The sequence below is a fragment of the Rutilus rutilus genome, assembly GCF_951802725.1.
Source record: "Rutilus rutilus genome assembly, chromosome: 1".
NCBI lineage: Eukaryota > Metazoa > Chordata > Actinopteri > Cypriniformes > Leuciscidae > Rutilus > Rutilus rutilus.
This window is the reverse complement of record NC_140209.1, coordinates 41,732,338-41,757,238: the sequence shown is the minus strand read 5'-3', so window position 1 is coordinate 41,757,238 and position 24,901 is coordinate 41,732,338. Positions and strand designations below refer to the sequence as shown.

Below are 24,901 nucleotides of genomic sequence, written 5' to 3'. Positions count from 1 at the left end.
GGCTTTGAGAACGGGATATGAAAACTATAAACAGGCTTATTTCAATAATCTTCACTTTTCAATATAAAGTTACTTTGAGTGTAACACATAAAGCATATCATTAAATCAACAATAAGATTATTGATTAGATTAGGCCTATTTAAACATCAGAAGTTAAAATGTAACTATTTTAAGTAACTCCAAAGTAGTTGTTACTTTTTTTTTGTAGTAGCCTAGTAGTATACTTGACTCCCAGCTAACAATTTTTGGTTCCCATAACGTTAGTTTTTGGTACCCAGAACATTCTCAGAATGTTAGTTTATGGTTCCCAGAACGTTATTTTTTATGGTAACCACCCAGCAACGTTCTGGGAACGTTATTTTATTGTAACATAAAAATAAAACCAAAAAAGAACGTTCCCCTAACGTAAGTATTTGGTTCCCAAAAAAATCACCAAAAAATAACATTAGGGGAACGTTCTGTGTTAACTGGGCTGTAGCCTAGTTTAACTGCTTGAATGAAAGTAACTTCTTTCAGTAGCTTCCCCAACACCGCTAATGACCTTAAAAACCTCTTTTCACTCTCCTGTTTGACTTAGAGACTCCCAGAACTGCTCTTCTCATCTATTCATCTCTCAATCTTTCCTTTTTTTTTCTGCTCTCTTGACTCTCAATTATTTGCATTTACATGCACACAATTGTTTCGGGATCTAGGAGTGTGTCTCGGCTGGTGCGCTGAATGCCTTCTATATTTCTAACAGTGTAAGACGTACAGGATCTGCGCTAGACTGCAGCTGTTCTCAGGTCAAAGCAGGAATTCTTGAAATCTTGAGATCTGAGCAACTGCTCGTTTATTGGATACCACTCAGCTAATGGACCTGTATCTACAGCCACTAGACCAGATGTTACTGTGTGTGCGTGTGTGTGCGCAAGCGCGCCCTGGTAAACCCTACAATATGGGGACAAAATGTCCCCACAAAGTTGGCAATATCCAAAATCCTTGTCCTTGTGGGAACTTTTTTGGTCCCCATGAGGAAAACAGCTTATAAAAAGTGAAAATGTAAAAATGTAGAAAGTTTTCTGTGATGGGTGGGGTTAGTAAGGGGAGAGAATATACAGTTTTGTTGCATAACTTTTTGTCTGGCATTTTTTTTATTCAGTTTTATTGACATAATCGCACAGTGCTACCAAAAAGGTTTCCTTTTTGTTTTCTTGTTGCACCCCCACCAGTACCTGTATGCATAGCGTGCCCGATTATGAGTCAGATTCAAAGACTAAAAAAAAAAGGCAGAAAAAATGAAAGCATGCTGTGAAAATGTTAAGGAAACAAATGAAATGTAGGCATGTAAGTATACAGATATAGGATGAATTACATGCAGCTGTTTCTGATCGGAGCTGGTTCACACGACAAACTGTTGAACTTCAAAGCCCAGTGAAAAACTGAGAAGGTCTTCATGAAAAAGAGCTGACTGTCTTATCTCATGAGCCGAGAGTGAGGTTTGCGTGACAAGGCTGGCCACGAGAGGAAGTGAAATGTGTGAGAATGGCAGTCACCGCAGTCTCATCTCAGAACACTCACCACTAGCTCATGCCTGCCCTCACTCTCGAACCTATTGCTCCCGCCTTCACCCCTCTCACTTCCTGTCTCGTTTAAAACACATCTCTGACTGTTTGTTGTGCCGCTTAGAACGTATAACACAGCTTACAAAAAAAAGATACTGTTGCTGAAATCAGCAACTTTCTGCAAATAATCTGCCCCTCGTTCTACTGCATTTTTGCATTTCATTAAAACATGATTCATTTTACTCGTTGTCTGATTTCAGCAATATAAGCAAAACCCACACACACACATATTTGATCAAAATGGGATTCTGTTTTTTATTAATCTGACTATACAGACTAACTCTAACCTCATTACAGCCTTCTTTTCATCTTCCATTGTATGGAAAAAAATACCTTTGCTAAATAACTCATTTTGAATTTCACATAAAAAAAATATTTTGAATTTCAAATGACACAAGTTGTGTTTTTTTCTGTTTTGTGTGAAGTTTCCCTTTAATATGCTCAGGAGGACATGTATGACAATAACCCAGATTCAAGACTAGCATAAAGGTTCTTTATTGGCATCTATGGTTCTATGAAGAACCTAAAATAAAGAACCTAGATAAAGGTTTTTTTTTATTGTTTTATATTTGAACAAGATTCTTCAGATTATTAAAATGTTCTTCTAACTAAGGAAAAAAAGGTCATTTCAAGAACTGTTGAAAGGTTTGGGGAACCCAAAAGGGTTCTTCTATGGCACTGATGCAAAAGCCCCTTTTTGGAACCTTCATTTTTGAAGGTAGGTCCCATTTCCCTCTAATCCCAACTTTCCTTTCTACACTCCAGTGGCTCAAAATGATCGTATTCATTTTGCTCGTAATCTGTTCGTAATCATTCTGCATTTGTATTTTTGACACAGTGGGTTGATGCTCCCTGCTTTGTATGCTAGTACTAACAGTGCAGTGTGACATATGACTTATGTGTACGTACAGACAGCGTTCCTGCCTCAGTCATATTTCATCTATTGCTGCAAATGACAAAAAAAAATCTCTCTCACTTATTTCCCTCTCAGGCAGTCCCTCCCTTGTCTCTTTCTGCTCTCTTAGTATCGGTAAGCCCTTGCTCGTAGGCCTTGAAGGTTAAGCGCTAACTCCCCACAGTTCTGACCTTGCCTTACAATGAGCAGCATTAGTTCATTGCCCTGTCTCAGCACCATTACAGTGACTGTCAAGATGGAACACTTGCTGTCTTGTTTCAGTTCGGTGTCTATAATCTGAACATGTTCAGGGAAAAAAAACCTAATTCAAAAGCTAATCTTCAAAGCTAATTACAGCCTAATTCATCCCCCCTCCCCCCCCACTCGCCTTCACTTCCGCTTCGGTCTATCTCTCTCCTTTTCTCTCCCCCATCACTACACTCCCTCCTCCTACAAGGCATCAGTTGGAAGGTCTCAGGGGAGAAGCTGCGGCCAGGCTTTTTGGGAGAGCTGTCAGACTAATAGATTTCCTCTCTCGCTCTGATGTGAACAGAGGGAAAAACCTTCTCTGCTGGGACATACTAAAAGCAAAGTTTTCAAAGGAACGGTGGAAGACCCATATGATCTTTGTCTGATAGGTCTGAATGTTTTGAGTTTTATGCTCTGATATTTACAACATGCATTTTAATGTGCTTGATTGCATGTAATGGTTGTTTCTCTCTTATCATGTGCATATTTAGCTAAATAGTTCTGTATATCATTCAAAACTTTACTTGAGGACTTCAGGATTCATTTTACTCAAACATGTATGCATGTATGATCTTGAATGTGTCCATGTTCTTTTTCTTCTTTTTAAGGAAAAGAATTTTACAGTGATTTCTCGATTGGATGCAAGAAATACAAGACGATCCTCAAACGCCCACTACAGGCCGACAGCTGCACAGCACTCAGAAGTGTGCAGGCTTGAAGTGTGGTAATGCTTACATACTAAGCTAACAGCGCCACCTAATGTTTGTTTTGCAACTTACCAACCAGAATTTTTTCAATGTGGGTACCTCCTGTATTTTCACAATAGATATTTAATATTCTAAACATAACATAACAAAATATTAAGCCGTTTGTGCAGGACAATTTCAGGATTTTTTAAACAGTTTTCTTTTAGATTAAAAATGTATGGAAAAGTTTACTAGAATAGTCAATACTGAACTAGTGTTAGTAGTGATTTTTTTCCTCCTCAAAACTAGATTATAACCGGCATAAACACTGAGTGACCACCATAAAAAAATGCTTTGTCCCAATATTCACATTAATGGTCAACAAATATGAGTTTTCAATAGTTCATATTTAAATGATTATTCCTCAACCATACATATGTGGTTACAGCCTAGCAAACTGAAAAAGAAAAAATAATGACCCATGACATTTAGGTTTTAGAACATTTTTGTGCCAGTCCTTTTACATTCCAAAATGTTTCAGGTTTGGGGTTGATGGTTAATAGAGAGAAAGAAAATGAAATGGGAAAAGACTGGGTTTGATATATTGAAATATTGAGTTTAAGGTATACAAACAATTTGTCACTACAAATAACTAAGGATAAAGACTGTAAGAGAGAACAAGCATTAATTAATTATCAGGTAATTATCCTGCTAATTATATCAGTTGTAAGTAAAAAAACAACAACCTACATGTTATAAATTTTATTATAAAATTAAATTATATCAAAATTATATTTTAATTGTTGATGGTTTATTTGTTATATATATATATATGTAATTTTTTGTTTTAAACTGATTTAAACATTTAAATTTCATGGCTAAATGATATTTTATGCCTGTGGTTAAGTCTGAGTCTGAACTGTGTCATAAGTAGCCTAAATATGTCTCTGTGTTAATTATAGATGTGTGGTCATGGCAAAGCTGTCTTCTCTTCCTTCTGAATGTTTAGGAAGCTTCTGTCCTGTGCTCAGCTGAATACTTTTTGTATTAGCTCACAGGGTAACTCTTCATTCGTGAGGAATGTGAGGGGGACACTTGACTCATACATGGAGAAGACAAACGAGGGCCATTATTTTTGTAATTGTGTCATAAACTATTTGAGTAGACAAAATGATTATTTTTAGAGGAATCAAAAAACGTATGTCAACTTTACTACAATCGTTTTCAAATACTGATATGAAGAAAATAAATTGCGGCCAAGATTATTATAAAATCATTAAAAAATATGAATAAAAAATATATTAATGAAATGTACTAAAACATACAGGGTTTGATCTTTGCATATTTTGTAGGTCATATATTGTGTTTATGAAAAATAATAGGTTTTATTATTCTTTCTTATATTGTGCCCTTATATATTCCTTCTTATAAATTTCTTGTAATTTTTTACAATATACATTTGTTTAGGAAATGACATCATGAACGCAGTAAGCAAGCAGCTTCTGATGAAGGTAAGGAGAGAACACACACACACACACACACACACACACACACACACACACACACACACACACACACACAGAGAGTGTAAAATTAGCATGTGACTTCACTCTCTGTGCATGACTAAGGAATCATTGGGCAATCCCAACTTGGGCAGCAGAACCAATAAAGCCTGTGGGGCAGTAAAAGTGACACCAACACATAAATCAAATTACAACTGTAAACTTATTATAGCCTTCTGAGCATCTTGAATGTTCTGTTTACTTGTAGCTTTGAATTCTTATTCATGACCTCAATGGTGTAAAAAGACCAACGGTGGGAGGTTCTAGGCGCCTGTTGGAGAACTATATAAACTGGAGGGACCTGAAGCAAGCAGATCATTCTACTGAGAGCACTCAAGACAACACCTTCCAGACAAACAGGCGAGAGAAATGTCTTCTGCCGAGAGCCTCTTCATGGACGACCCTTTCTTTGCAAACTCCTACTTTTTGTGGCCCAGGCGCAGCATGGCTCTTTCCAGCTTCAGAGAGGATTTCCTCCAGCGTAGAGCCCAAATAAAGCAGAACCTGAGGAATGAAATCAGAGACAGCTTGCTGAATGAACTCGGTGAAGAGCTCTTCCAGAGTCTAAAGGGTCAGAGGTCCTCTGCCTTCTCCAGGCTCTTCAGCAACAACACAGAGCAGAACAAACGGCGAGACGTGTCTCTCACTCTGGACACTCAAGGCTTCTCTCCAGAAGATGTCACCGTGACAGTATCTGGAAGGAGGCTGGAGGTGATGGCCAGCAAGCGGGCCGAGAAAGACGCTTCCTCGTCATCTCTCAGCGCCTCTCATGTCGCAGAACCCCAGCCACAAGAATTTGTTCAAGCTGTGCAGCTTCCTGATCACTTGGATCCAACCTCCTTGACCTGCTCAGTTGGAGAAGATGGACTTCTGCATATTGAGTCACCAGAATCCAAAGATGAGTCCTCGGAGGAGCGTGTCATTCCCATCCGCTTCAGAACATCCCTGAATTTCCCCATCAACAAGGACAGCAGAAACAAAATGGAGGATGGGGCTGAGAAATCAAACTAGAGCACAGACTGATGGCATATATGCTTTGTACAATTGTTTTCATGAATCCAGAGGTATGCTTCCTCTAACTGTAAATTCTCTGTTCTAAAAAGTTTTTTAATAAAGATATTAATTGGTATATGACTTCATGCACAAACTGCTTCATGTCTTCTTCAGATATGAATGATTAAGGTTTTGAAATGCCCTTTACGATTTATAGGCACTGATATTATTGTCAATATTGCTAATTTACAAATGTTCAGTTTTATCAAGTCAAGTCAAGTCAAGTTGAGCTTTATTGTCATTCCGCTACATGTGGGGACATACAGTGGAACGAAATGTCGTGCCTCGCAGGACCACGGTGCTACATAAATACAGACATACAACAATGAAGTAAAAAACACTGTAAACCTATACACAACTAACCTACTGACAGATTTAACTATAAGTATAATATATATATATATATATATAATATATATATATATATATAAGTATTTACCCTATACAAACTAAAAGAATAAAGGATAATAAATACAAACTATACAAATGCTTCACATAAATATTTACCCTATACAAACTAAAAGATAGAAGAAAATCACAAATACTGTACATGTGACAAATACTGTACATGTGTACATTGTACACAGTGTACACTGTACATTTATAAGTGTTTTCATTAATGTTCTTTATGATCACTTCAAACCCAGAAGTGCAGATTTTCTCTTAGAATAGGTCTCCATTTTTAAACTAATGTTTTGGCTATGCAGTGATGGTTTGTGGTATTATGTAGATCAGTTTAGTAAATCTACAAAACTTAGGATATGCATTAAGTGAGAAAATAAAGCAACTTCAATTAAGGTGTGTGATCAAGATCCATCACACAATTTCTAAATCAGATCAAATTTGAAAAGAAATGTGTTTGTGAAGCAGAATGTAATGCAAGCAGAAAATAAGTTTCATAGCAGTATGAAGTATAGGTTTTACAATTAGCCTTCCGATACAAATGATGGCGCTATAGACACACGACTGAGATTTTTCCATCCCAAACATGGGCAAATTCCAAACGGAAGCGAGCATCCCTATGCCCTACTCCCTTCGAAGGGCAGACCCCTTGAAGTGGGCACTTTGGAGTGAGTAGGGCACTTGCGTGCCATCATGTAGCCGTTTGAAATACACTTGGCGAAGGGAGCAACGACGAAAGACAACAAATTCACATTATTTTCACCTGGGATGTTCCCATGACAACGCAGCACGTTGTCCATCAGCTGAATTGCTGTTCTTACGACAGAAATGTTTTATTATTGCTGTTAACATATTTGTTGCAAATAAATATACATTTTATAAAAATAAAAGTTTTTAAAATATGCGTTATATATCTGTGTATGAGTGTATTTCGCAGCTCTCAACTTTAAAAAGTGTCGTCTAATCTTTGGACCCTGCATTACCACATTTCTTACCTATAGGTAGGCCTATACATAATATAGGTATACATATATTCATATATGAAACTTATTTCACCATAACAAGACAAAAATGTGTGAAATATATCACGAGATTCACGAACAAACAAAACAACTTGAATTGCTCTGTTTGTAAGGCAACTCGAACTCTCCCGCCATCTAGCTTTAAAATGAATATATTTACATGGGTCACATGACCATAAACGATTAAATTACTTCCTTGAAGTGACCATCGCATGCACCCTTCTCCAACAGCCTTGTTGAAGGGCCCTTCGTGAAGGGATCCAGTGTTTTTTCTTTGTGATATGATATTTCTTGCCTAACTAAAGAACCTGCTGAATATTTACTGGGTCAGTTCCTTTCATATATTGTGGTTTTAACAAGGACATAACAAAACACGTTGAATATGTGATGAAAAAAAGAAAGGAAAGGAAAGCACAGTCTTTAAACAGAAGCAGCCAACAGTAGCCTAGAATTGAAAGCTACAGATTTGAAATGGAAAAAATATCAATAAATCGTCATGTCTATAAGCTCCTCTACTCACATGTTGCAACAAATGATACACACCCACACGATTTATGTCCTGCCCCGACTTCTGTTTGGTTCACTTTTTTGATGATTGGCGCCTTTGAACAATATTTAAAGGGTAAGTTAACCCAAACATTTAAATTCTGTCATTAATTACTCACCCTCATGTCGTTCCAAACACGTTAAGACTTTAGATTATCTCCGGAACACAAATGAAGATCTTTCTGATGTAATCGGAAGGCTTTCTCAAGCATTTCCGCTTTATGTGCAAGAACCACTGAGTTTCATTCTTGTGTTACGCAGCACGTTTGATCTTCAGCAAGAACCAATAAGGTTGTTTGTTCTTGTATGTCAAACCTTTTCGTTTGAGCTTCTGTTTATGCTCGCTGATTAATGTTTATATGTGAATAAAAGCTTAAATCTGTTCAAATCTGCTGGCGGTAGATCCTGTGGTAGATTTTTCCCTAAACCTAACTACGTACCTGGGTCTCGTCTACAATCTACGTCCCCTAACGTCTGCAGTCGACGTTTAGTCTATCTGGGTCTCGTCTATAATCGACGTCCCCGTTCAATAATATTTATACTCTAGGGCGTCTACCGTCGATGTCGGCCGAGTCACCTAACTAACTTGCTTCCCTAAACTAGCTTACTTCCTGCGCAGGAATAATTGACAAACAGACTTCAGCAAATGTTCTTTAAATGCTTTAATCACGGCCAGAAGAGTTCCCGAGCAGTTCTCAGGGAATCTCTCCCAAGAAGAAGCAAGGCCGGAGGATCTCAGACAAATTCCATTGAGAATCCCACCATTAAACACGGATACAACAGTTTTTATAGAATAAGGGGTATGGCAAAATGACATGAAACTTTACATAATTGCCCACAATTTGATTGGTTCTTTTTAGACAAGCCCTTCTTTTGCTAGGGAATGATTCCTTCTTAATCACAGGGTTTCAAACCTAGTCATCTGTCTAGTTTAATTTTCCCTATTTGTTATTTATACACGCACACGCACACACACTCAAAGTCACAAGTTTTCAAAGTGTTAGTATGTTAGATGTTAGAGTTGTGATTAGTTTGATATACAGTTTACTATTTTATCTATTCAAAATCCATCACAATCCTTTTCCTATTTAGCACCAAAGCTTTGGAACAATCTTCCTAACATTGTCCGGGAAGCAGACACACTCTCTCAGTTCAAATCTAGACTAAAAGCACATCTCTTTGGCCTAGCATTTACATAACACATTATAGACTTCTATAATTCAATGTTAGGCTGCATAGTTTAGGTCAGCCGGAACCGGAACCATATCCAGATCAGATGGTGGACCTGCACCTGGACCCATCCATGATGCATCCTGAAGTGCCAGCCTCATCAGCCCTGTGAAGGCCTCATCGACACGACAGCCATCGGCACTGATCCTCAACAAACTCGTCTCCATACCGGCGTGATGACTCCGACTTCCAACCAGATGGAACTGGATAAATATTCTGAATGTTCTGATCCAATCTGACTTCTGACCTGTAATGCTGCCTGAATCGTAATTATACACTGTTCACTCATTGGCCAGAGGAGAACTGGCCTCGACTGATCCTGGGTTCTCCCAAGGTTTTTTTCTCCATTCTGTCACCTGATGGAGTTTTGGTTCCTTGCCACTGTTGCCTTGGCTTTTGGCTTGCTTAGTTGGGGACATTTAATATTCAACAATATTATTGATCTGCCTTACTTAAGGTGGAAGATGACGCAATTTTCTTCTAGAAACAAACTTTGTTGTATTATTTTCATGTTATCATTGTGAAGCTGCTTTGATACAATCTGTATTGTAAAAAGCGGTATATAAATAAAGGTTGACTTGACTTGACATGTATGGTGATATATTAGAAGGTTATTATGGTGGCTGGTGGTTAACTTAATCATCATTTGACCACCATAATGACCACCAGCCATTATGGTGGTCAAAAGTAACCTAATCACAGCATAGCATGACATTACAATTATAGTTTGTAATTTATTCCTTCTCATTATACCTGACACAGGACTGTTTCTTTGAAATGAAGAATGGGGGGCATCCAATATCTATTGACCATTCCTTAATCCTGTCGAGACGCCGGAGAGCAGAAAGTTCAAGAGATGAAAAGCTTCCGGATGAAACAGTCAGCTGGCTATAAAAGGTATTCTTGAAATGGACAGCAGGGGAATTTGACACCAGAAAATCATGAGATGAAGAGGCCAAATGCTGCCATTACATTCAGTTCCCAGGAGGAGCTAAATAAGAGCCTGTAAAGGTTTCTCTGACATTTTCAGCCTGAGGGACACCATTTGTTGTGGCTTCAGTGCAAGTACAAAACACAGCGGTTAATATTTGATGTGTGCAACCTCAGGCAACAAGATGGAGGAAGCGCACAAGGGAAACCACAAATGTCTCCTGACTAATTTAAATGTCAGCAACATAGAGATTTTTGATCTGGCTCCCATTAATGAGAAATAATGTCTCGACTGAGAGAGAAAGAGAGTTACAAAATAAAGGCAATTGCTCTAGTCCTTTCTCAACACCGGCCATTACCTGAGACTGATCACTGCTTTTACCAGATTTTTGGCAAGAGGATAAAATAGCCCAAAATTGCCTTCGACCGGACAAAGTGGAAATGGATTTTCACAAACAAGTTTAGCGTGTGGTGTGCAAAAAAAGTGAATGGAATCTAATTGAGTCATGGAAGTTTGATATATAATCTTTTATATTTCGATTCATTTATATTGAAATATACAATATAAATGATTACATTTCAAAAATATCAAACACATCAAGTCTTTAGATTTATTAAGAATATATTTGTCTACATGACCATAAACATTTGTTATCAAATAACTTATTTATGATGTTACATCTTTTTATTAAGTTAACAATATCACTGATATCATTGATAGGGGGTGCCAACATTCGCTGCACACTTATATAAAACTTTTTAATGGGTGCTTTCAGCTGGCGCACATCTCTGTCCAGTCCTCTTCACAAACTTTAATGGTCTTGTTTTGCCTCCAGCACAATAGACGACTCAAACAGTGACAAGCAAACCTTGTGGGCAATCACTTAGATAAGGAGACAACCTGTGTAGACCCACACCAGCGGGTAAATATTGATCCCATTTCCACCTAGCACTAATGATAGTCCACTGTCTTGCTGGGCAATTCAATGCCACTGGGAGAGAAGACCTGTTCCCTAGGCAGCTGCCGTCATTTGCACCACAGCACCGATAGAGCTGCTCCCCTGTGCCTTCTCATCAATCTTTTTCAAAACATGCTTTCTTTCCCTCTCTCAGTCATTTCTTCTTGATGGTGTGAAGATGTGACATTTTAGCCCAGACTGTTTAACCTCTGTGAGTATTGGTACACCAGCTGTTGAATCCAGGTTCCTGTGATCCATGGCTAACGCTTTGAAGGGAAAAATTAGTTGCTCAGTTGCTCAGTGAAAAAAGAGTGAGGTGATTTGAGTTTTTTGTTCCTAGACCACCTGTGAGCAAACAGCCAGTTATATTGGAATATGCGACTACAAGATTCCCATTACACATTCTACAACCATATCCAAATTAGCATGTATGCAGCCTATTAAAATGAGTGATTTTTGATCATTTTGTTTTAGCACTATACAAAATATAAATCCTTTTTCAGTTTGAAATTAAAAGTATAGTTTGCCCAAAAATGCAAATCCTTTATATTGTATTGAAAGATACTTGAAATTATCTTTTTTTTTTTTTTGCAGATGAAAGAAAGTCATAGGTTTGGAATGACATGAGGGTAAGTAAATTATCATTTTTGGTGACCTATCCTTTTAAATTGGAGCACTATTTGAGGGTGTTATTTGCTATCTGTCCTAAGTGGCAGTTAGCAATTTTTGTAATGCACTCTCCGCTCAGTTAGGTTGTACTGCAGGCCAGACCGGAGGCTCTTCAGCTAGAGAATTTGTTCTGGCACATCAGAACAACTGAACCGCTTCAGGCAGGGTAATTTACCCTAATCGTACTGTCATCTTTAGAAAGCATCTTTATTATTTTAGGATCACTGTCTTTTCTGATTTCCTCAGGTAGACTGAACCCTCCTTTATATTGAATGCAGCTTGCTTTTACCAAGCAGAAGTAATGTAGGCAGAAGTAATGTAGAAAGCTTTCAGTGTGCTAATTCTCCCACTCAGACTATATACTGTTTAAAAAAAAAAACACATGACTCATGATGGAATCAATTTCCTGGATTTAATTGATTTTATAATAAAATAAAAACAGGTTACTATAGTTCAAGATCAATGCTGAATAGTCCTTAATCAGGGTAGACACCACGTTTTCGAAAGTGAAAATGAGCCTGTGAGAGATGGATAATGGTTTGTATTGTAATGTCTAATGTACTGTATGGAAGTAAAATAATGACAAATGTTTTTGAAACAAAAAAGCTTGTTGAATTGCATTACTTGAAAAAATATGCATTGCATTAACAATGCTTGCATTTTAATGCATTATATTTTTAGGGCTTGCATTTTTCGAAATTCAACATGGTTGTATATTTAAGCTGTGAATATTTCAATTCAAAACATTTCACACACGTTTTCATTAATAAAAATTCAGTAATCCATATTCACCTTTCAGATTTCACTTCCGAAATATTCATTCTGTTTAAAAATACACTGTAAAAAATGTCTAACCCTCCCAAATCAAAAATTTCAAGTGACCGATAACATCTAAATTGTTCAATTGGCCCAAGTGAAATTCTTGTTGCAATAGTCTGTTAACATTGGCTCAATGAGAAATAATACGTCAGACTAATTGAAAAATTTAGATGTTATCGGTCACTTGAAATTTTTGACTTGGGGATGTACATTTTTTTTACAGTGTAGAATATCCAGTGTCAAGCCAACTTTATGGCAGTATTTCACTGTGAATCGCTCAGCGTGAAACTTTGCGCGTTACGTTCATATTCTGAGTCCGCTTGCCTATTCCTATAGCTGGTATAGCCTATAGCCTACATCCCCAATAAGGTGCGAGTTTGGTCTTTTTTATTACTGTATTAGTCCATTAAGCGTTAAGTGTCCTGACAGCAGAGAAATATATGTCTACTACCTCAGATTTAAAGTTTTATCTATACATCAGCATCGATTATCTATACATCACATTATAATCTCGTTCACGGTAGAGAAAGCTGCTTACATGTGCAAAAATAACTGTGAAGATTTAAATGTAAACAGCTTTTGTGTCTTTATCAGCTTTTCCATATATATACTGGCCCTGATCATCATCACAAATACTTACCGCTTGCTCCATTTTTGTAAATCCGTTTTTATGAATGAATGACTCTTTCATCCATTGCTCTATAGGGTTCTTCATCAATAGCCGCTTGCACCTCCTGCTGGTGAGGCCGACTAACAGCTATGGAGATTGTCAATCGGGAATCTACTGATATTCCTGCTGTTCCCGGATGTGAAATGTTGAATTTTCTGAATTTACTGAATTTGTGGAAGCGAATTTATAAAGCGAAATAAAATGGACTGAAAATTGCCTGTTGAATATTATAGGTTGCATTTTTAAACAGAATGAATATTTTGGAAGTGAAATCTGAAAGGTGAATATGGATTATTTAATTTTTAGTAATGAAAATATTTTGAATTGAAATATTCACAGCTTAAATGTTGAATTTCAGGGTTAATGCAATGCATATTTTTTCAAGTAGTGCAATTCAACAAGCTTTTTTGTTTCAAAAACATTTATCATTATTTTACTTCCATATACTGTAATTTCCCAATGTAATGTTTTTTCACAACAGTTTTTTTTTGTCTCTCGAAAAGACAGATTTTCAATATTGCATCAGCTCAACAATTGATAGCAAAGTTAAAAACTTTACCACCTTCTGAACAGAGTAGACATGTCTATACTTCACAGGCTTGTTTTCATTCAAATTAATTATGGCTTCTACCCTGTAAGGTCCAAACCAGGGCCATAAGGTCATCCTGATGTTGTGCAAGATCCTATCCCCCTTTCTCAATGCTTAATCAAAAAATGATCATGCTGTTATATTATGTTCTGGCTGATCAAAAAAAGTTCATAATCAGTCACCATGAAATCAAAATGGACAATTCTTATTTTTAATGTAATGTTGCAGCGTTTATTGTAAACGATTTATCTGTACACATCAATACTTGTGCCTGCATAAACTTTAATTGAAAACATTAACTTCCCCTCCCTCTCGGAGCGTCATCTCTTCTCTGATGACGAGTGGACTGGACAATAATTCATCCCCTCCAGCAACCTCTCAATCACATGGAATCAAAGTAATTGGCAAATGACAACGATCCAATCAATTACTCTTGGACAATCAATTCCTGATGGACCCTACTTTTTCTAATTTGAGAAGCTGTTTCACTTGGATATACATCACAATAGAGAAGAAAATACTAACACAATTTTCGTAGTTTCGAGTAATATAATGTCATATGTAATATAAAAAGACTACAAAATCATACTGAAATTAACATGTTTTGATGATTGAGACTAAATACATGGTAAAGCAGCACATTTTTAAGCTGGTTGGTTTAAGATTTGACCATCTAAAAAGTGCCCAAGCAGGGTAATGTTCAGTACAATGTACAGGTGACATATTTTATTCGGACAGCAAAGACACAGAATCTTAAAATGGTTTAAGTTGTTGAAGAATCAAAGGTCATATGCCCATTACAGTATTTATTGGTTACACTTTATTTTGAGGTGTCTTTGTTACACCGTAATTACATATTTAAGTACTGAGTAATATTAAGTAACTATGTTACATTAGAGTTAGGATTAGGGTTTAATTTAGGGTTAGTTGATTGTAATTATGAATAATTTACTGCAGTAACTACTTGTAATGTAATAATTACACTGTAAAATTAAGTGTTACCTATTTATGACTCTAAACATATTGGATGTTACAACAGCCACTAGCTAGGACAACTAAAAGGGTGAAGCTAAGAAAATTGTTTTTTTGATTTATCATTGACCCAAACGTCCAAACATAATGGCGACATCAGTTGAAGGCTAGTAAATTGTTCTGATCCCCCCTGGAGTGTTTCACATTTTGGAACGGGAAAAACATAATTAGGGCAATCGGCTGTGGTGAAGAGTCATGTAGGTTTGAATTAGATCATTTTGCAGTTTAGTCTTTATGAGGGTCCGTGACAGTCTGAAGCAGTAGGTGTCACGGGGCGACAGTATAAAATGTGGTCCATCGCATCCAAACCCGAAAGGTCTCCACGGCGACAGATATGAACTAGTAATAAAGAGGTATTCTTCTGGCAGTGGGTGCGCTGATTTGATTTGTCCAGCGGATCAGTGAAGCGTCTGCCCTGCAGGTCTTGACTCTACCTGCCCCTCACAGCACATCTGTGATGATTGTGATATCTCAACGCAATGCTCGCATTACCCTGCTTGAGTGTGCTTCTGATGAATGGTAAACATTTGCTTCAGCCGGATGATTTGTGCTCTGGTATTACCTTATAAACCCTCTAAATACGCCACCTGAATTGTAGTAACTTGGATTGTGTCAGATGTCAGACTGAAATGACAAACAGAATGATTCAATATCTTTTTTTGTTGTTGTTTTTGTTGTTGATATTTGCATCTCCCACGTCTGCAGAAAGATGTGTTTGGTTTGTTTTCTCAAATTATGACTAACTTCCATTATGACTCATATTCCATGCATTACTAACTTAAAAGTATGATCTTTGTGTGTTTTACTTTGAGACAATGACTAGTTTTTTACTCCAGTGACTAATTTATTTTGTGACAGTATGCCTCAATGGTATGTATATATATATATATATATATATATATATATATATATATATATATATATATATATATATATATATATATATATATAAATATTACAGTTTTTCTACTTGAAAAGTAATTATGTGTGAAATACTAGCAATATCAGAGTGCAAATTGTTCCAACGTAAACCCTACACCAACTTTTTTCAGTATTATTATTATTTTTTTTTTATGTTATTGAAAGATGTCTCTTATGTTCACCAAGGTTGCATTTATAGTCAAAACACAGTAAACATTTAAATTGTGAAATATTATTACAACTGTTTCTATTTTAAATTATTTTAAAATGTAATGTATTCTCTGTGATGCAAAGCTGAATTTCAGCTTCATTACTACAGTCTTCAGTGGCACATTATCCTTCAGAAATCATTCTTATTATTAACAATATTGAAAACAATTGTGCTGCTCGATATTTTTGTGGTAACCAACACATTTAATTTTTTATGTTTTACATGTGCCATTTTTTTCTGGACTATTTGATGAATAGGAAGATCAAAAGAACATTTATTTGAAATGGATTTGTTTTTTTAAACAAAAAAAGTCTTACTGACCCCAAACTTCTGAATGGTAGTGTATATATAATCTATCCTAAAAATAAGGAAATATTGTCATTTTTATTTTGATAAATGAATGTTCAAATCTGAACTTGGCATTTGGGACCAACTAGAGATATCAAGCATTTGTATAATTGGACTTTTGACTCAAAACATAGTTATTGGCATAAAGCTCTTATGGCAACTAGCCCTGGTCTTTTGTATATAACTACTGCAAGCTTTCATAATCAAAACTCTATGTTTCCGTGAGCTTTTGATTGCACCTGCCTTTTCAACACTATCAATATAAAAAAAGAGATTTTGAAGAAAATCCTCACAGCAGATCAACACACCGAAGCTTAATAAGTAAATGTTAACATGATTTTATCCACTATTTATTTTATTTACAATAAACTTGATTGACGCTCTTCTGCAGTGTTGAGAGCAATCAAGGACACTGGAAAAACGCTTCTCAAAAATAAAAAAAACACAGTGCACAACAAAGCCTTCAGGGCAATCAAATAACAAACAACCCAATCTGAAAATATATAATAGGATGTTTGCCCCTTTAGAGGTTAAGAGGGAGAGAGAGACCATTACAATCCTAGTTCGTCAGGCCTAAAAAAGGGTAATCTTGTTGCTTAAAGCTCATTTTTTTAAATAACATACTTGCCCTGGTAAGATACTTGCAAAACATCAAACTTTAATCTGGATGAGGGCTCAAGGGAACTTGAACAACAGCTCCAAACAGCAGTCCAGATTTATGATTGCATCACATTTGTCAGAATCTGAATGAAAATATTATGAGGATAGTAGAATAACTCAACAATAATGGGAGATCACATGGAATTTGATGCAGCTGTTATGATTTATAACTAACCGGATGACGTGCAGCAAGCTATTACGTATGTTCTTTTTTGCGACTGAAGAAAATATTTTCCTCTAAGAATGTCTATGTCTCTTATAAAGAATGGTGTAGTTGATCAATTTAATTTTCCTGGACTGAATAATGCTTTTTAGACAGCTTACACAAAGTAATTTGTTTTGTTTAACTTAAGGCCCAGCCTTGTCATTTTGCCAAGATAAATAGCTGTAATTAAAATGTTGCCGTAGGCATGTTTATGCTGGAGGCAGGATAGTTTTGGCTCAATAGAAGGTAAATGTAAGTTGTTGTTGCAGGTGTCATCATTTACTCCCCCCTTCAGGGAATAGTGCACAATTGTATCAATATATCAAAAAAAGAGCAAAAAGTCCTATTGATATTAGACTAGAGCAGTACTATTTTACTATTAAGCACCCGCACTGCCTCGTAAGAATATATTGAAAAGAACTGTAGTTTAATGAACAATGTCATGTTCGGTGTAAATGATGTGTCAAAACCTTTGTCTTTACATCAGTATTTTAACACTGTTTAACAGCTTAAGTAAACTATTTGCAATCAGTCTCTATCTGCAATCATGTTTTTATGTTCAGTCATGGATCATTGAACCCCCCCCCCATGACATGTATTGAATAAGAAGAGATAAAAATAACCTCCCATACACAATTGGCTTTGGTATGTTAGAGTCTCTTTTTGAGCACAATAATATGAGAACAGAAGAAATTTTGTTAAAAGAGTAAAAAACAACAACAACAACACTCTCAATCTGAATGTAAATGTGTACAGATGATTTTCTATCATGCCAGCCATTTTAAAGAAATTTGAATTTGAGAATTACATTTTACTGTGTTAGTAAAGACTTTCTAACACAGGAAGTTAGCAAACAGCCACTTGTTGTGTTAGCAAGCTTTATACAACTAATTCACAACATCACACATTAAACTTGAAGCTTGATAATGGTTATCCACTTGATAATTATGAGATCAGATCTGTCATTTTAACATAAATGAAACATAGAACCTTCGTTTATCAAGATGTCAAGGCATCAAAAGAGCCCTTAATTTAAGAATCACCCATTAACCTTATTTGCATTACCAATCCTTGAATAACATCTTACCTCCATCTGCAGCCGCTATTTTTAGTAGTCATAATCTGCTTGTCTAAAATGTTGGCCGCGGTCAATAGCTAGCGATTTATTGGCAGACCAGACAGAAATCCTTTCAAAATGGCCTCTATTACGGAAACCATCTAATTCCATCTCACCCGAACAACAAACAAGGCAATAAAAATTGACAGTCTAGTAGTATCAAGAGAGTTTAATGTTTGGTCTGACTGGCGAACTCCTCAATTCTTTATCTCTGTAATCCTGACGAAGCCCTTTAAACCCCTTACAAACATGTCTCGTGGGACTTACACGAGCTTCTTGTCCTTGGAAAAACACCAGTTGACTATCAAACCAAATGCTGCAGTTTGATCTAAATCTAAATTCAGTCACACTAGGAAGACATTTCAAAGACACATAGGTCTTCATGTTGCTTATTATTATATTTTAAATAGCACTTGAACTTGTATACATGTTTATGTAAAGATGAGTGTCTGAATGTTGTTTTTTTTTTACTAGATTTTCTAAATAGACTAATTGTGCGGGAAAACCACAACACTAGAAATGCTGCCTATCTGCAACAACTAGCGGAGTGATACAGTGAACAGTCCCAGTACTGATAGTGCTGATATTTCTTGTGACTTATTTGAAGAACCAGTTATTTACCCTTGCATTGCAGACAAGCAGAGACGGTCCAAACTGCATGTGGCATTTCGTTCACGATAGAGGTTAGAGGAGTTATGAGGTTTTACCAACAGTTTGATGATCCACTGGAGTTACGAGGTTTACAAGCTCTTTTCATTGGTTAAATATTTGCCACAGATAGATGTAAATGGTGACCAATAGTAATGATTTATGAAAAGAAAATAGTGTGGCTCTGATGGAGATACAAGGTTTCTGCCTGACAGCGAAGATTTAATAGACATACTAAATGATGTTTTATTGATAATTCAAAAATGCAGGAAGTTTTCTGTGATGGGAAGGTTTAGGGGTAGGGGACAGAAAATACAGTCTGTAGAGTATAAAATAGATTACACCTAAGAGTCCCCACAAAGTGTGTGTGTGTGTGTGTGTGTGTGTGTGTGTGTGTGCATGCGTGCGTGCGTGCGTGTGTGTGTGTGAATAAATTTCACATTTAGTTATATTTAAAATGTAAATGTTTTAAAGCTAATACACCATTTTTTCTACTTGGACTGAGTTTGGATATTATTACAATTTTAAATATTTTTTATTTTTTATTATTATATAATGTCATTGTGTCACGTACTGCTCTGAGACACAAAGGTTGAGGATCCAAATGCAGTTTATTTAATAGGGACAATCCAAACACGTAATCTAAAGTATAGGCAAGGTCAAACACAGGCAGTCCAATCAAACAATCAAACAGGCAGGGAACACAGGCAAAAGGGTAATCCAGAGACAGGCAAGAAATCCAAAACCATAAGACCAGGAAAATGCTCAGAGATGCAGTGTAAACAACTACAGTAACAAGACTTTGCAGGGAATGAATGTGAAAACCAGGCTATTATATAGGCTGAGACTGACAAGGTAATGAGACACAGGTGGATGCAAGCAGGGATGATGAGTCCAGGCAGTGAGTTATGGGAAATGTAGTTTATGAGTTTCTCTGGTGGCTCTCAAGGGCACTCCAGCTGGTGACCGTTACACATTGCATGAGATGGCAATGCTGAATTTCCAGCAGCCATTACTTTAGACTTCAGTGTCACATGATTCTTCAGAAATCATTTCACCTACATTTGTATACATGTTTGTGTAAAGATGAGGGTCTGAATTCTTACAAAAAACAAACAAAAAAAATTCTGTTGGGTATAAGGCCAAGCTTTCATATTTTGGCAGTAGACTCCAGCCATATGTTTTCTTCCATCAACAGATACAGCAGCTGTGTAGTCGGCCTGGAAGCTCATCATCCATCAAATCTAGAGTTGGTTTGAGTCTTCTATTGTGTTTTGCCAATTTATTGTGTCAAGAACCTGATTTCATTGCAGTCTCTAGATTAAAATTCAAAGATTGTTGATTTAAAATAGTAATATTACTTTTGTGGTTTTTTTTAATGCCCTTTAACCAATTAATGTGGTACAAAGATCTTTCTATTCCGACCAGGCATTCTTTAAAGTACAAAGTAAAGAGTTTAAAAACGTAATGTCTCGTTCTGTCATTTCATAACGTACTTTTGTGAATACTTGTGCTCAACAGATGTTTTTTTTTAATTATGCGTGAAATTAAGGCTCCTGAATTTAATTTGTGTTCTCACCCAGCTTTATATTCAGAGTTGATCTTGATTTATGTTTTTTTTTATAATTTTTTTCATTTGTATCTTCAGAACACATGGCTCGACAAACATTTCCATATGCTTATCTTCTCCTCCTCATCAGAGATAGCAGATTGTTAAATTAAGATGTGACAGATATTTATTTAATCCCCCTATGCAGGAAAGATCACTGTCAATCTTCTGTGTTAGCCTTTTCCCCTTGCATATATCAAATGCACTCTACAACAAGGAACAATGAGTGAGATTTCCTCTGTCATGATTTGCTGTTGATGTAAGATTTGCTACTGCTATGATGGCAAGCAGAGATGCAGAAAAGATGATTGCGTTATAAAAGCATTTGGCTTAAGGTTATTTAATCAAAACCAGCCATATAAAAAGGGTTCAGCTTTTCTGCCCTTTATTCTCATCATCCTCTCATTATATCCCCAATAATTTCTGCTTCTACAGTGGCCTTAACCATAATCCCTCTTTAGCAACAACAAACTAACATATCAGGTCTGCTTCACTGCTCAAGTTTTTGCTTTTAAGCGGTTGTTTCTTGTATACATTGTGCTTACTAGAGCGTCCACAGGGAGCTCCTTAAGCGTCACTAGTTTCACATGGCGTCAGAAAATGGCATATGGCCTCTCTTTACAGCTCCACATGTCCTCATTTGATCCGCTGCTGTGTTCAGAAAGACAGAGTTTAAATTAAACAGGGTTAAAGTGAGGAATTGGGAAAAGTTATTTTAATTTTAGTTTAAGTTTAATTTTAAACAAAGGTATTTTTTGAAAAAAGAAAAACCTGAATTATTGTATCCGTGTGTTATAGTTTGTGTTTTTGGACATTTAAGTCACAGTGTCACACTTAATGTGTAAATGTGCAAGCATCTGCAAAACAGTGATGCTAGAGATCTGACAACTATCTTACTTTTATGAGCCTGAAAAACATTCGGTTCTTGCATGCCTATGCAAACTAAATATCGATTTAATACTCTGAATACTGCCAGCAGTCATCACTCACTCTGCAGCTCTCGCCTGATCACCCACTGAAGCTAAACAGGGTTGAACCTGGTCAGTACCTGGATGGGAAAACTCATGGGAAAACAAGGTTGCTGCTGGAAGAGGTGTCCAGCTGTGGGTTTCACAATGTGGTCTGTGTGGCCCCAGTATAATGATGGGGACACTATGTCCAGGATGTCCTTCATAAAGAGCAGGGGTGTAACCCCAGCATCCTGACCAAACTTGCATTGGCCTCTGTCCATCATCATGGCCTCCTAATCATCCTCATATATAATACTTTGGCTTTATCACTCTGTCTCCTCTCTGTCACAGACTGGTTGGATAGACTGCACTACGACAAAGATGAAATTCAATGTCTTTAATTAGAAATCCACAATGAGTAAAGAAGTTAAAGACAGGCAAAGTAACAACCATCAAACATAGACAAGACTGGACAACTAAGAACAGAAACACAGGAACTTAAACACAAGAGAAAAACACGGTAATTAATCACACTGCTGAACAGAATGACGAATCAAATGAGTAAACAAGGTGACACTAGTGGTGGGAAATAGGCAAACAACATAGAATCGTGACTCCGGTCTGTCTCGCTGTCTTTCTGCCGTGTGGTTTGCGTCTGTAAGCTCCATATAGCTTTCCGTTTTGAATCTCTATTTACTGTCATTCCTTGTTGTTTATGTCGCTAAATATATCGTACTCATCAACCAGATATCTGATATTATCTAATTTTGTCTGTCACATTGATCTGACTTCGCTTGCTTTAATCTAAATCACTATCGCTCGCAAAACGCACTTTGCCGTCTTTTTTTCTCTCGCTTGCTCGTGCCTTTTCGAGTCCATCAAACAACTGTGGTGAGTAGGATCAGAACTAGAGACGCATCCAAACTGTAATCGAGGATAGTTAGAATGCAAGGGCTTTAGATACTGCTTTGGATGCGACTAGCTTAGTGAACTCTGTACATTGTTCGGTTCCGGCCTGTAGAGCCCTTGCAGCAGGGCAACTGGGTGATCGTGAGACGCTGTAGTCGCGGGACAAAACACCGCTCTTCCGTTCCGATAACAACATTAAACAGGTTCTCTCCACTCAGTGAAGCACCCACTGAGAATCCTGTTGAAAGTGCCCTTGTTATTGGCGATTCTATTACACGGAACGTGAAAAAAGAGACACCAGCCACCATAGTCACATGTTTGTCGGGAGCCTGAGCGCTTGACATCAAAGCAAATTTAAAAGTGCTGGCTACTGTTAATCGTAAATTCTCTAAGATTATTATTCACGTTGCCACTAATGATGTTCGACTTCGCCAGTCAGAGATCACTAAAATTAACGTTAAAGAGGTTTGTGAACTTGCAAGTACAATGTCAGGCACTGTAATTTGCTCTGGCCCCCTTCCTGTTCGAAGGAGTGACGAGATACTTAGTAGACTGTCCTCACTCAATGGCTGGCTGTCTAAGTGGTGTCCGCAAAATAATATAGGGTTCATAGACAATTGGAAATGTTTTTGGGGCAGACCTGACCTGTTGAAAAGAGATGGTATTCATCCCTCCTGGGATGGTGCTGCTATTCTCTCTAGTAATATGGCACAGAGGGCCTTATCTTGTACCCAGCGCAATTGACTTTGTACACCGACGCATGTATCATTCCTATTTTGCACCCGACGCACAGCGGACTTTTCCCTCCACAGACGCACGTCGGTAAATTAGGGAATGAACTTGCGCTCCCGGGGGCGGTTCAGCGAAAAGAGGAGGCGTGTTCTGGCACAAATGTTCCCCGATGCTATTTTGCAGTTTCAGAAAACAATTCCGCCACAGACCAGGAAAAACCTAATCTTAAGTCAGTGGCGTGTTATTCAGATGCTATTTTAAGGGCGCATGCTTGGCCATAATGTGCGCATACACTTTGCTTCTCTCATCTACACAGATGCAGCAGTTCCCATTTTTGCAAACCATACATAATTACAAGGAAAAATATTACCACACGAGGGAAATCATTGTGGTGTCCATGAAGATGTGAAAAAATAGGCATAAATCTAGCTTACACATTTACCCAAATTATTCAGGCTAATTGTAGTAATGACGGATCAAACCTTTTTGACCAATAGTGGCAAGACATTCAACAATATTATTGATCTGCCTTACTAAAGGTGGACGATGACACAATTTTCTTCTAGAAACTTACTTTGTTGTATTATTTTCATGTTATCATTGTGAAGCTGCTTTGATACAATCTGTGTTATAAAAAGCCTATATAAATAAAGGTGACTTGACTTGACTTGACTCTCCACCAATAAGCTGGTGTGTGGTGGGCCTTCTGGCACAATATGGCTGCCGTCGCATCATCCAGGTGGATGCTGCACATTGGTGGTGGTTGAGGAGATTCCCCCCTTCCATATGTAAAGCGCTTTGAGTGCTGAAAAAAAGGGCCAGTCTGATTCCCAAGCTCTTCTTTTTAATTAATCAAAAACAGGCTGTGCAACCAAAGCAGTCCGATTCCTTAACGAATGGCTCTGAGCCGTTCTATTCGGTGAATTAAAAACATGCTGTGCACCTGGAGTCTGATTAGTTGAGTTATTTTAGTGAATTGGACAACTGTGAGACTTAAATCACTGTTGTTACTGTTGTTCATATGACAGCATGGTTCTACAGATACACATGATAAGTTTTGTTAGTAGGTCTAGGAATGTAACATATTTTATTTAAAAATATCCACCTTTTTTTAGTAGGCCTATTGTTGTTTAATATAATAGTTATGGCTATTTAATTGATTTCATTTATACCTCTAAAAACAATATTTTTTTATTGAAATTATCAGATAATTTAATAAATCCTTAAATTGGTAAGGAATTGGAATCATTATGAGGAATCAGAACTGGAGCTCTTCACGATTAATATCTTCATTCATTAGCTATTGACAGGTTCAACTAATGTTGGCTACAAAGTGTGACAGTATGTATTGTTTTATAATTGAAAGCACTTATTTTAGTAAAATGTCCTTAAAGTGTGCCTTTTTTATTTTTATTTTTATAAATGGTTTGATATTTTGTTACATAATACAGCGTTTGCTGTATTTGTGCACTTGATATGTTTTTCAGGTTTGCAAAAAGTTTTTTATTTTTTTCTATATTTAGATATTCTGGAACTCATTGACATACATAAAATCTCATAGAGTAGTAGTGGCCAGTGAGTGGAGTGTTGAACTTGCGTTCATGGTTCAGTGCACCGTTTGCAGGGACGGATCTTCGAGGCTGGGGGATGGTTATGAACTCATGAGTGTGCTATTGA

General features: G+C 37.0%; 2 protein-coding genes across 3 annotated transcripts in view; one reads left to right on the top strand and one right to left on the bottom strand.

Annotated features, from left to right (window-relative positions):
* The window catches only part of rarab (retinoic acid receptor, alpha b), a 139,316-nt gene extending 131,129 nt beyond the window's left edge, over positions 1-8,187 (bottom strand). Inside the window, exon 1 of one of the 2 annotated variants that reach the window (XM_084407753.1) lies at positions 8,136-8,187. The gene's annotated coding sequence lies outside the window, so the exon portion shown is untranslated. Of the gene's footprint in view, positions 1-7,990; positions 8,035-8,135 lie in introns of those variants that run through there. The other variant, XM_084407754.1, reaches the window with a different exon arrangement.
* On the top strand, positions 1,843-6,134 carry hspb9 (heat shock protein, alpha-crystallin-related, 9). Its single transcript, XM_084407822.1, has 4 exons — positions 1,843-3,134; positions 3,354-3,469; positions 4,899-4,942; positions 5,202-6,134. Exon 4 carries the CDS (start codon positions 5,363-5,365, stop codon positions 6,002-6,004), a length of 642 nt encoding a protein of 213 aa, XP_084263948.1. The 5' UTR covers positions 1,843-3,134; positions 3,354-3,469; positions 4,899-4,942; positions 5,202-5,362; the 3' UTR covers positions 6,005-6,134.
* Positions 8,188-24,901: the final 16,714 nt, after the last annotated feature.

Coding starts and splice junctions, on each gene's coding strand:
- hspb9 (XM_084407822.1), top strand. CDS start 5,363: ATGTCTTCTGCCGAGAGCCTCTTCATGGACGACCCTTTCTTTGCAAAC.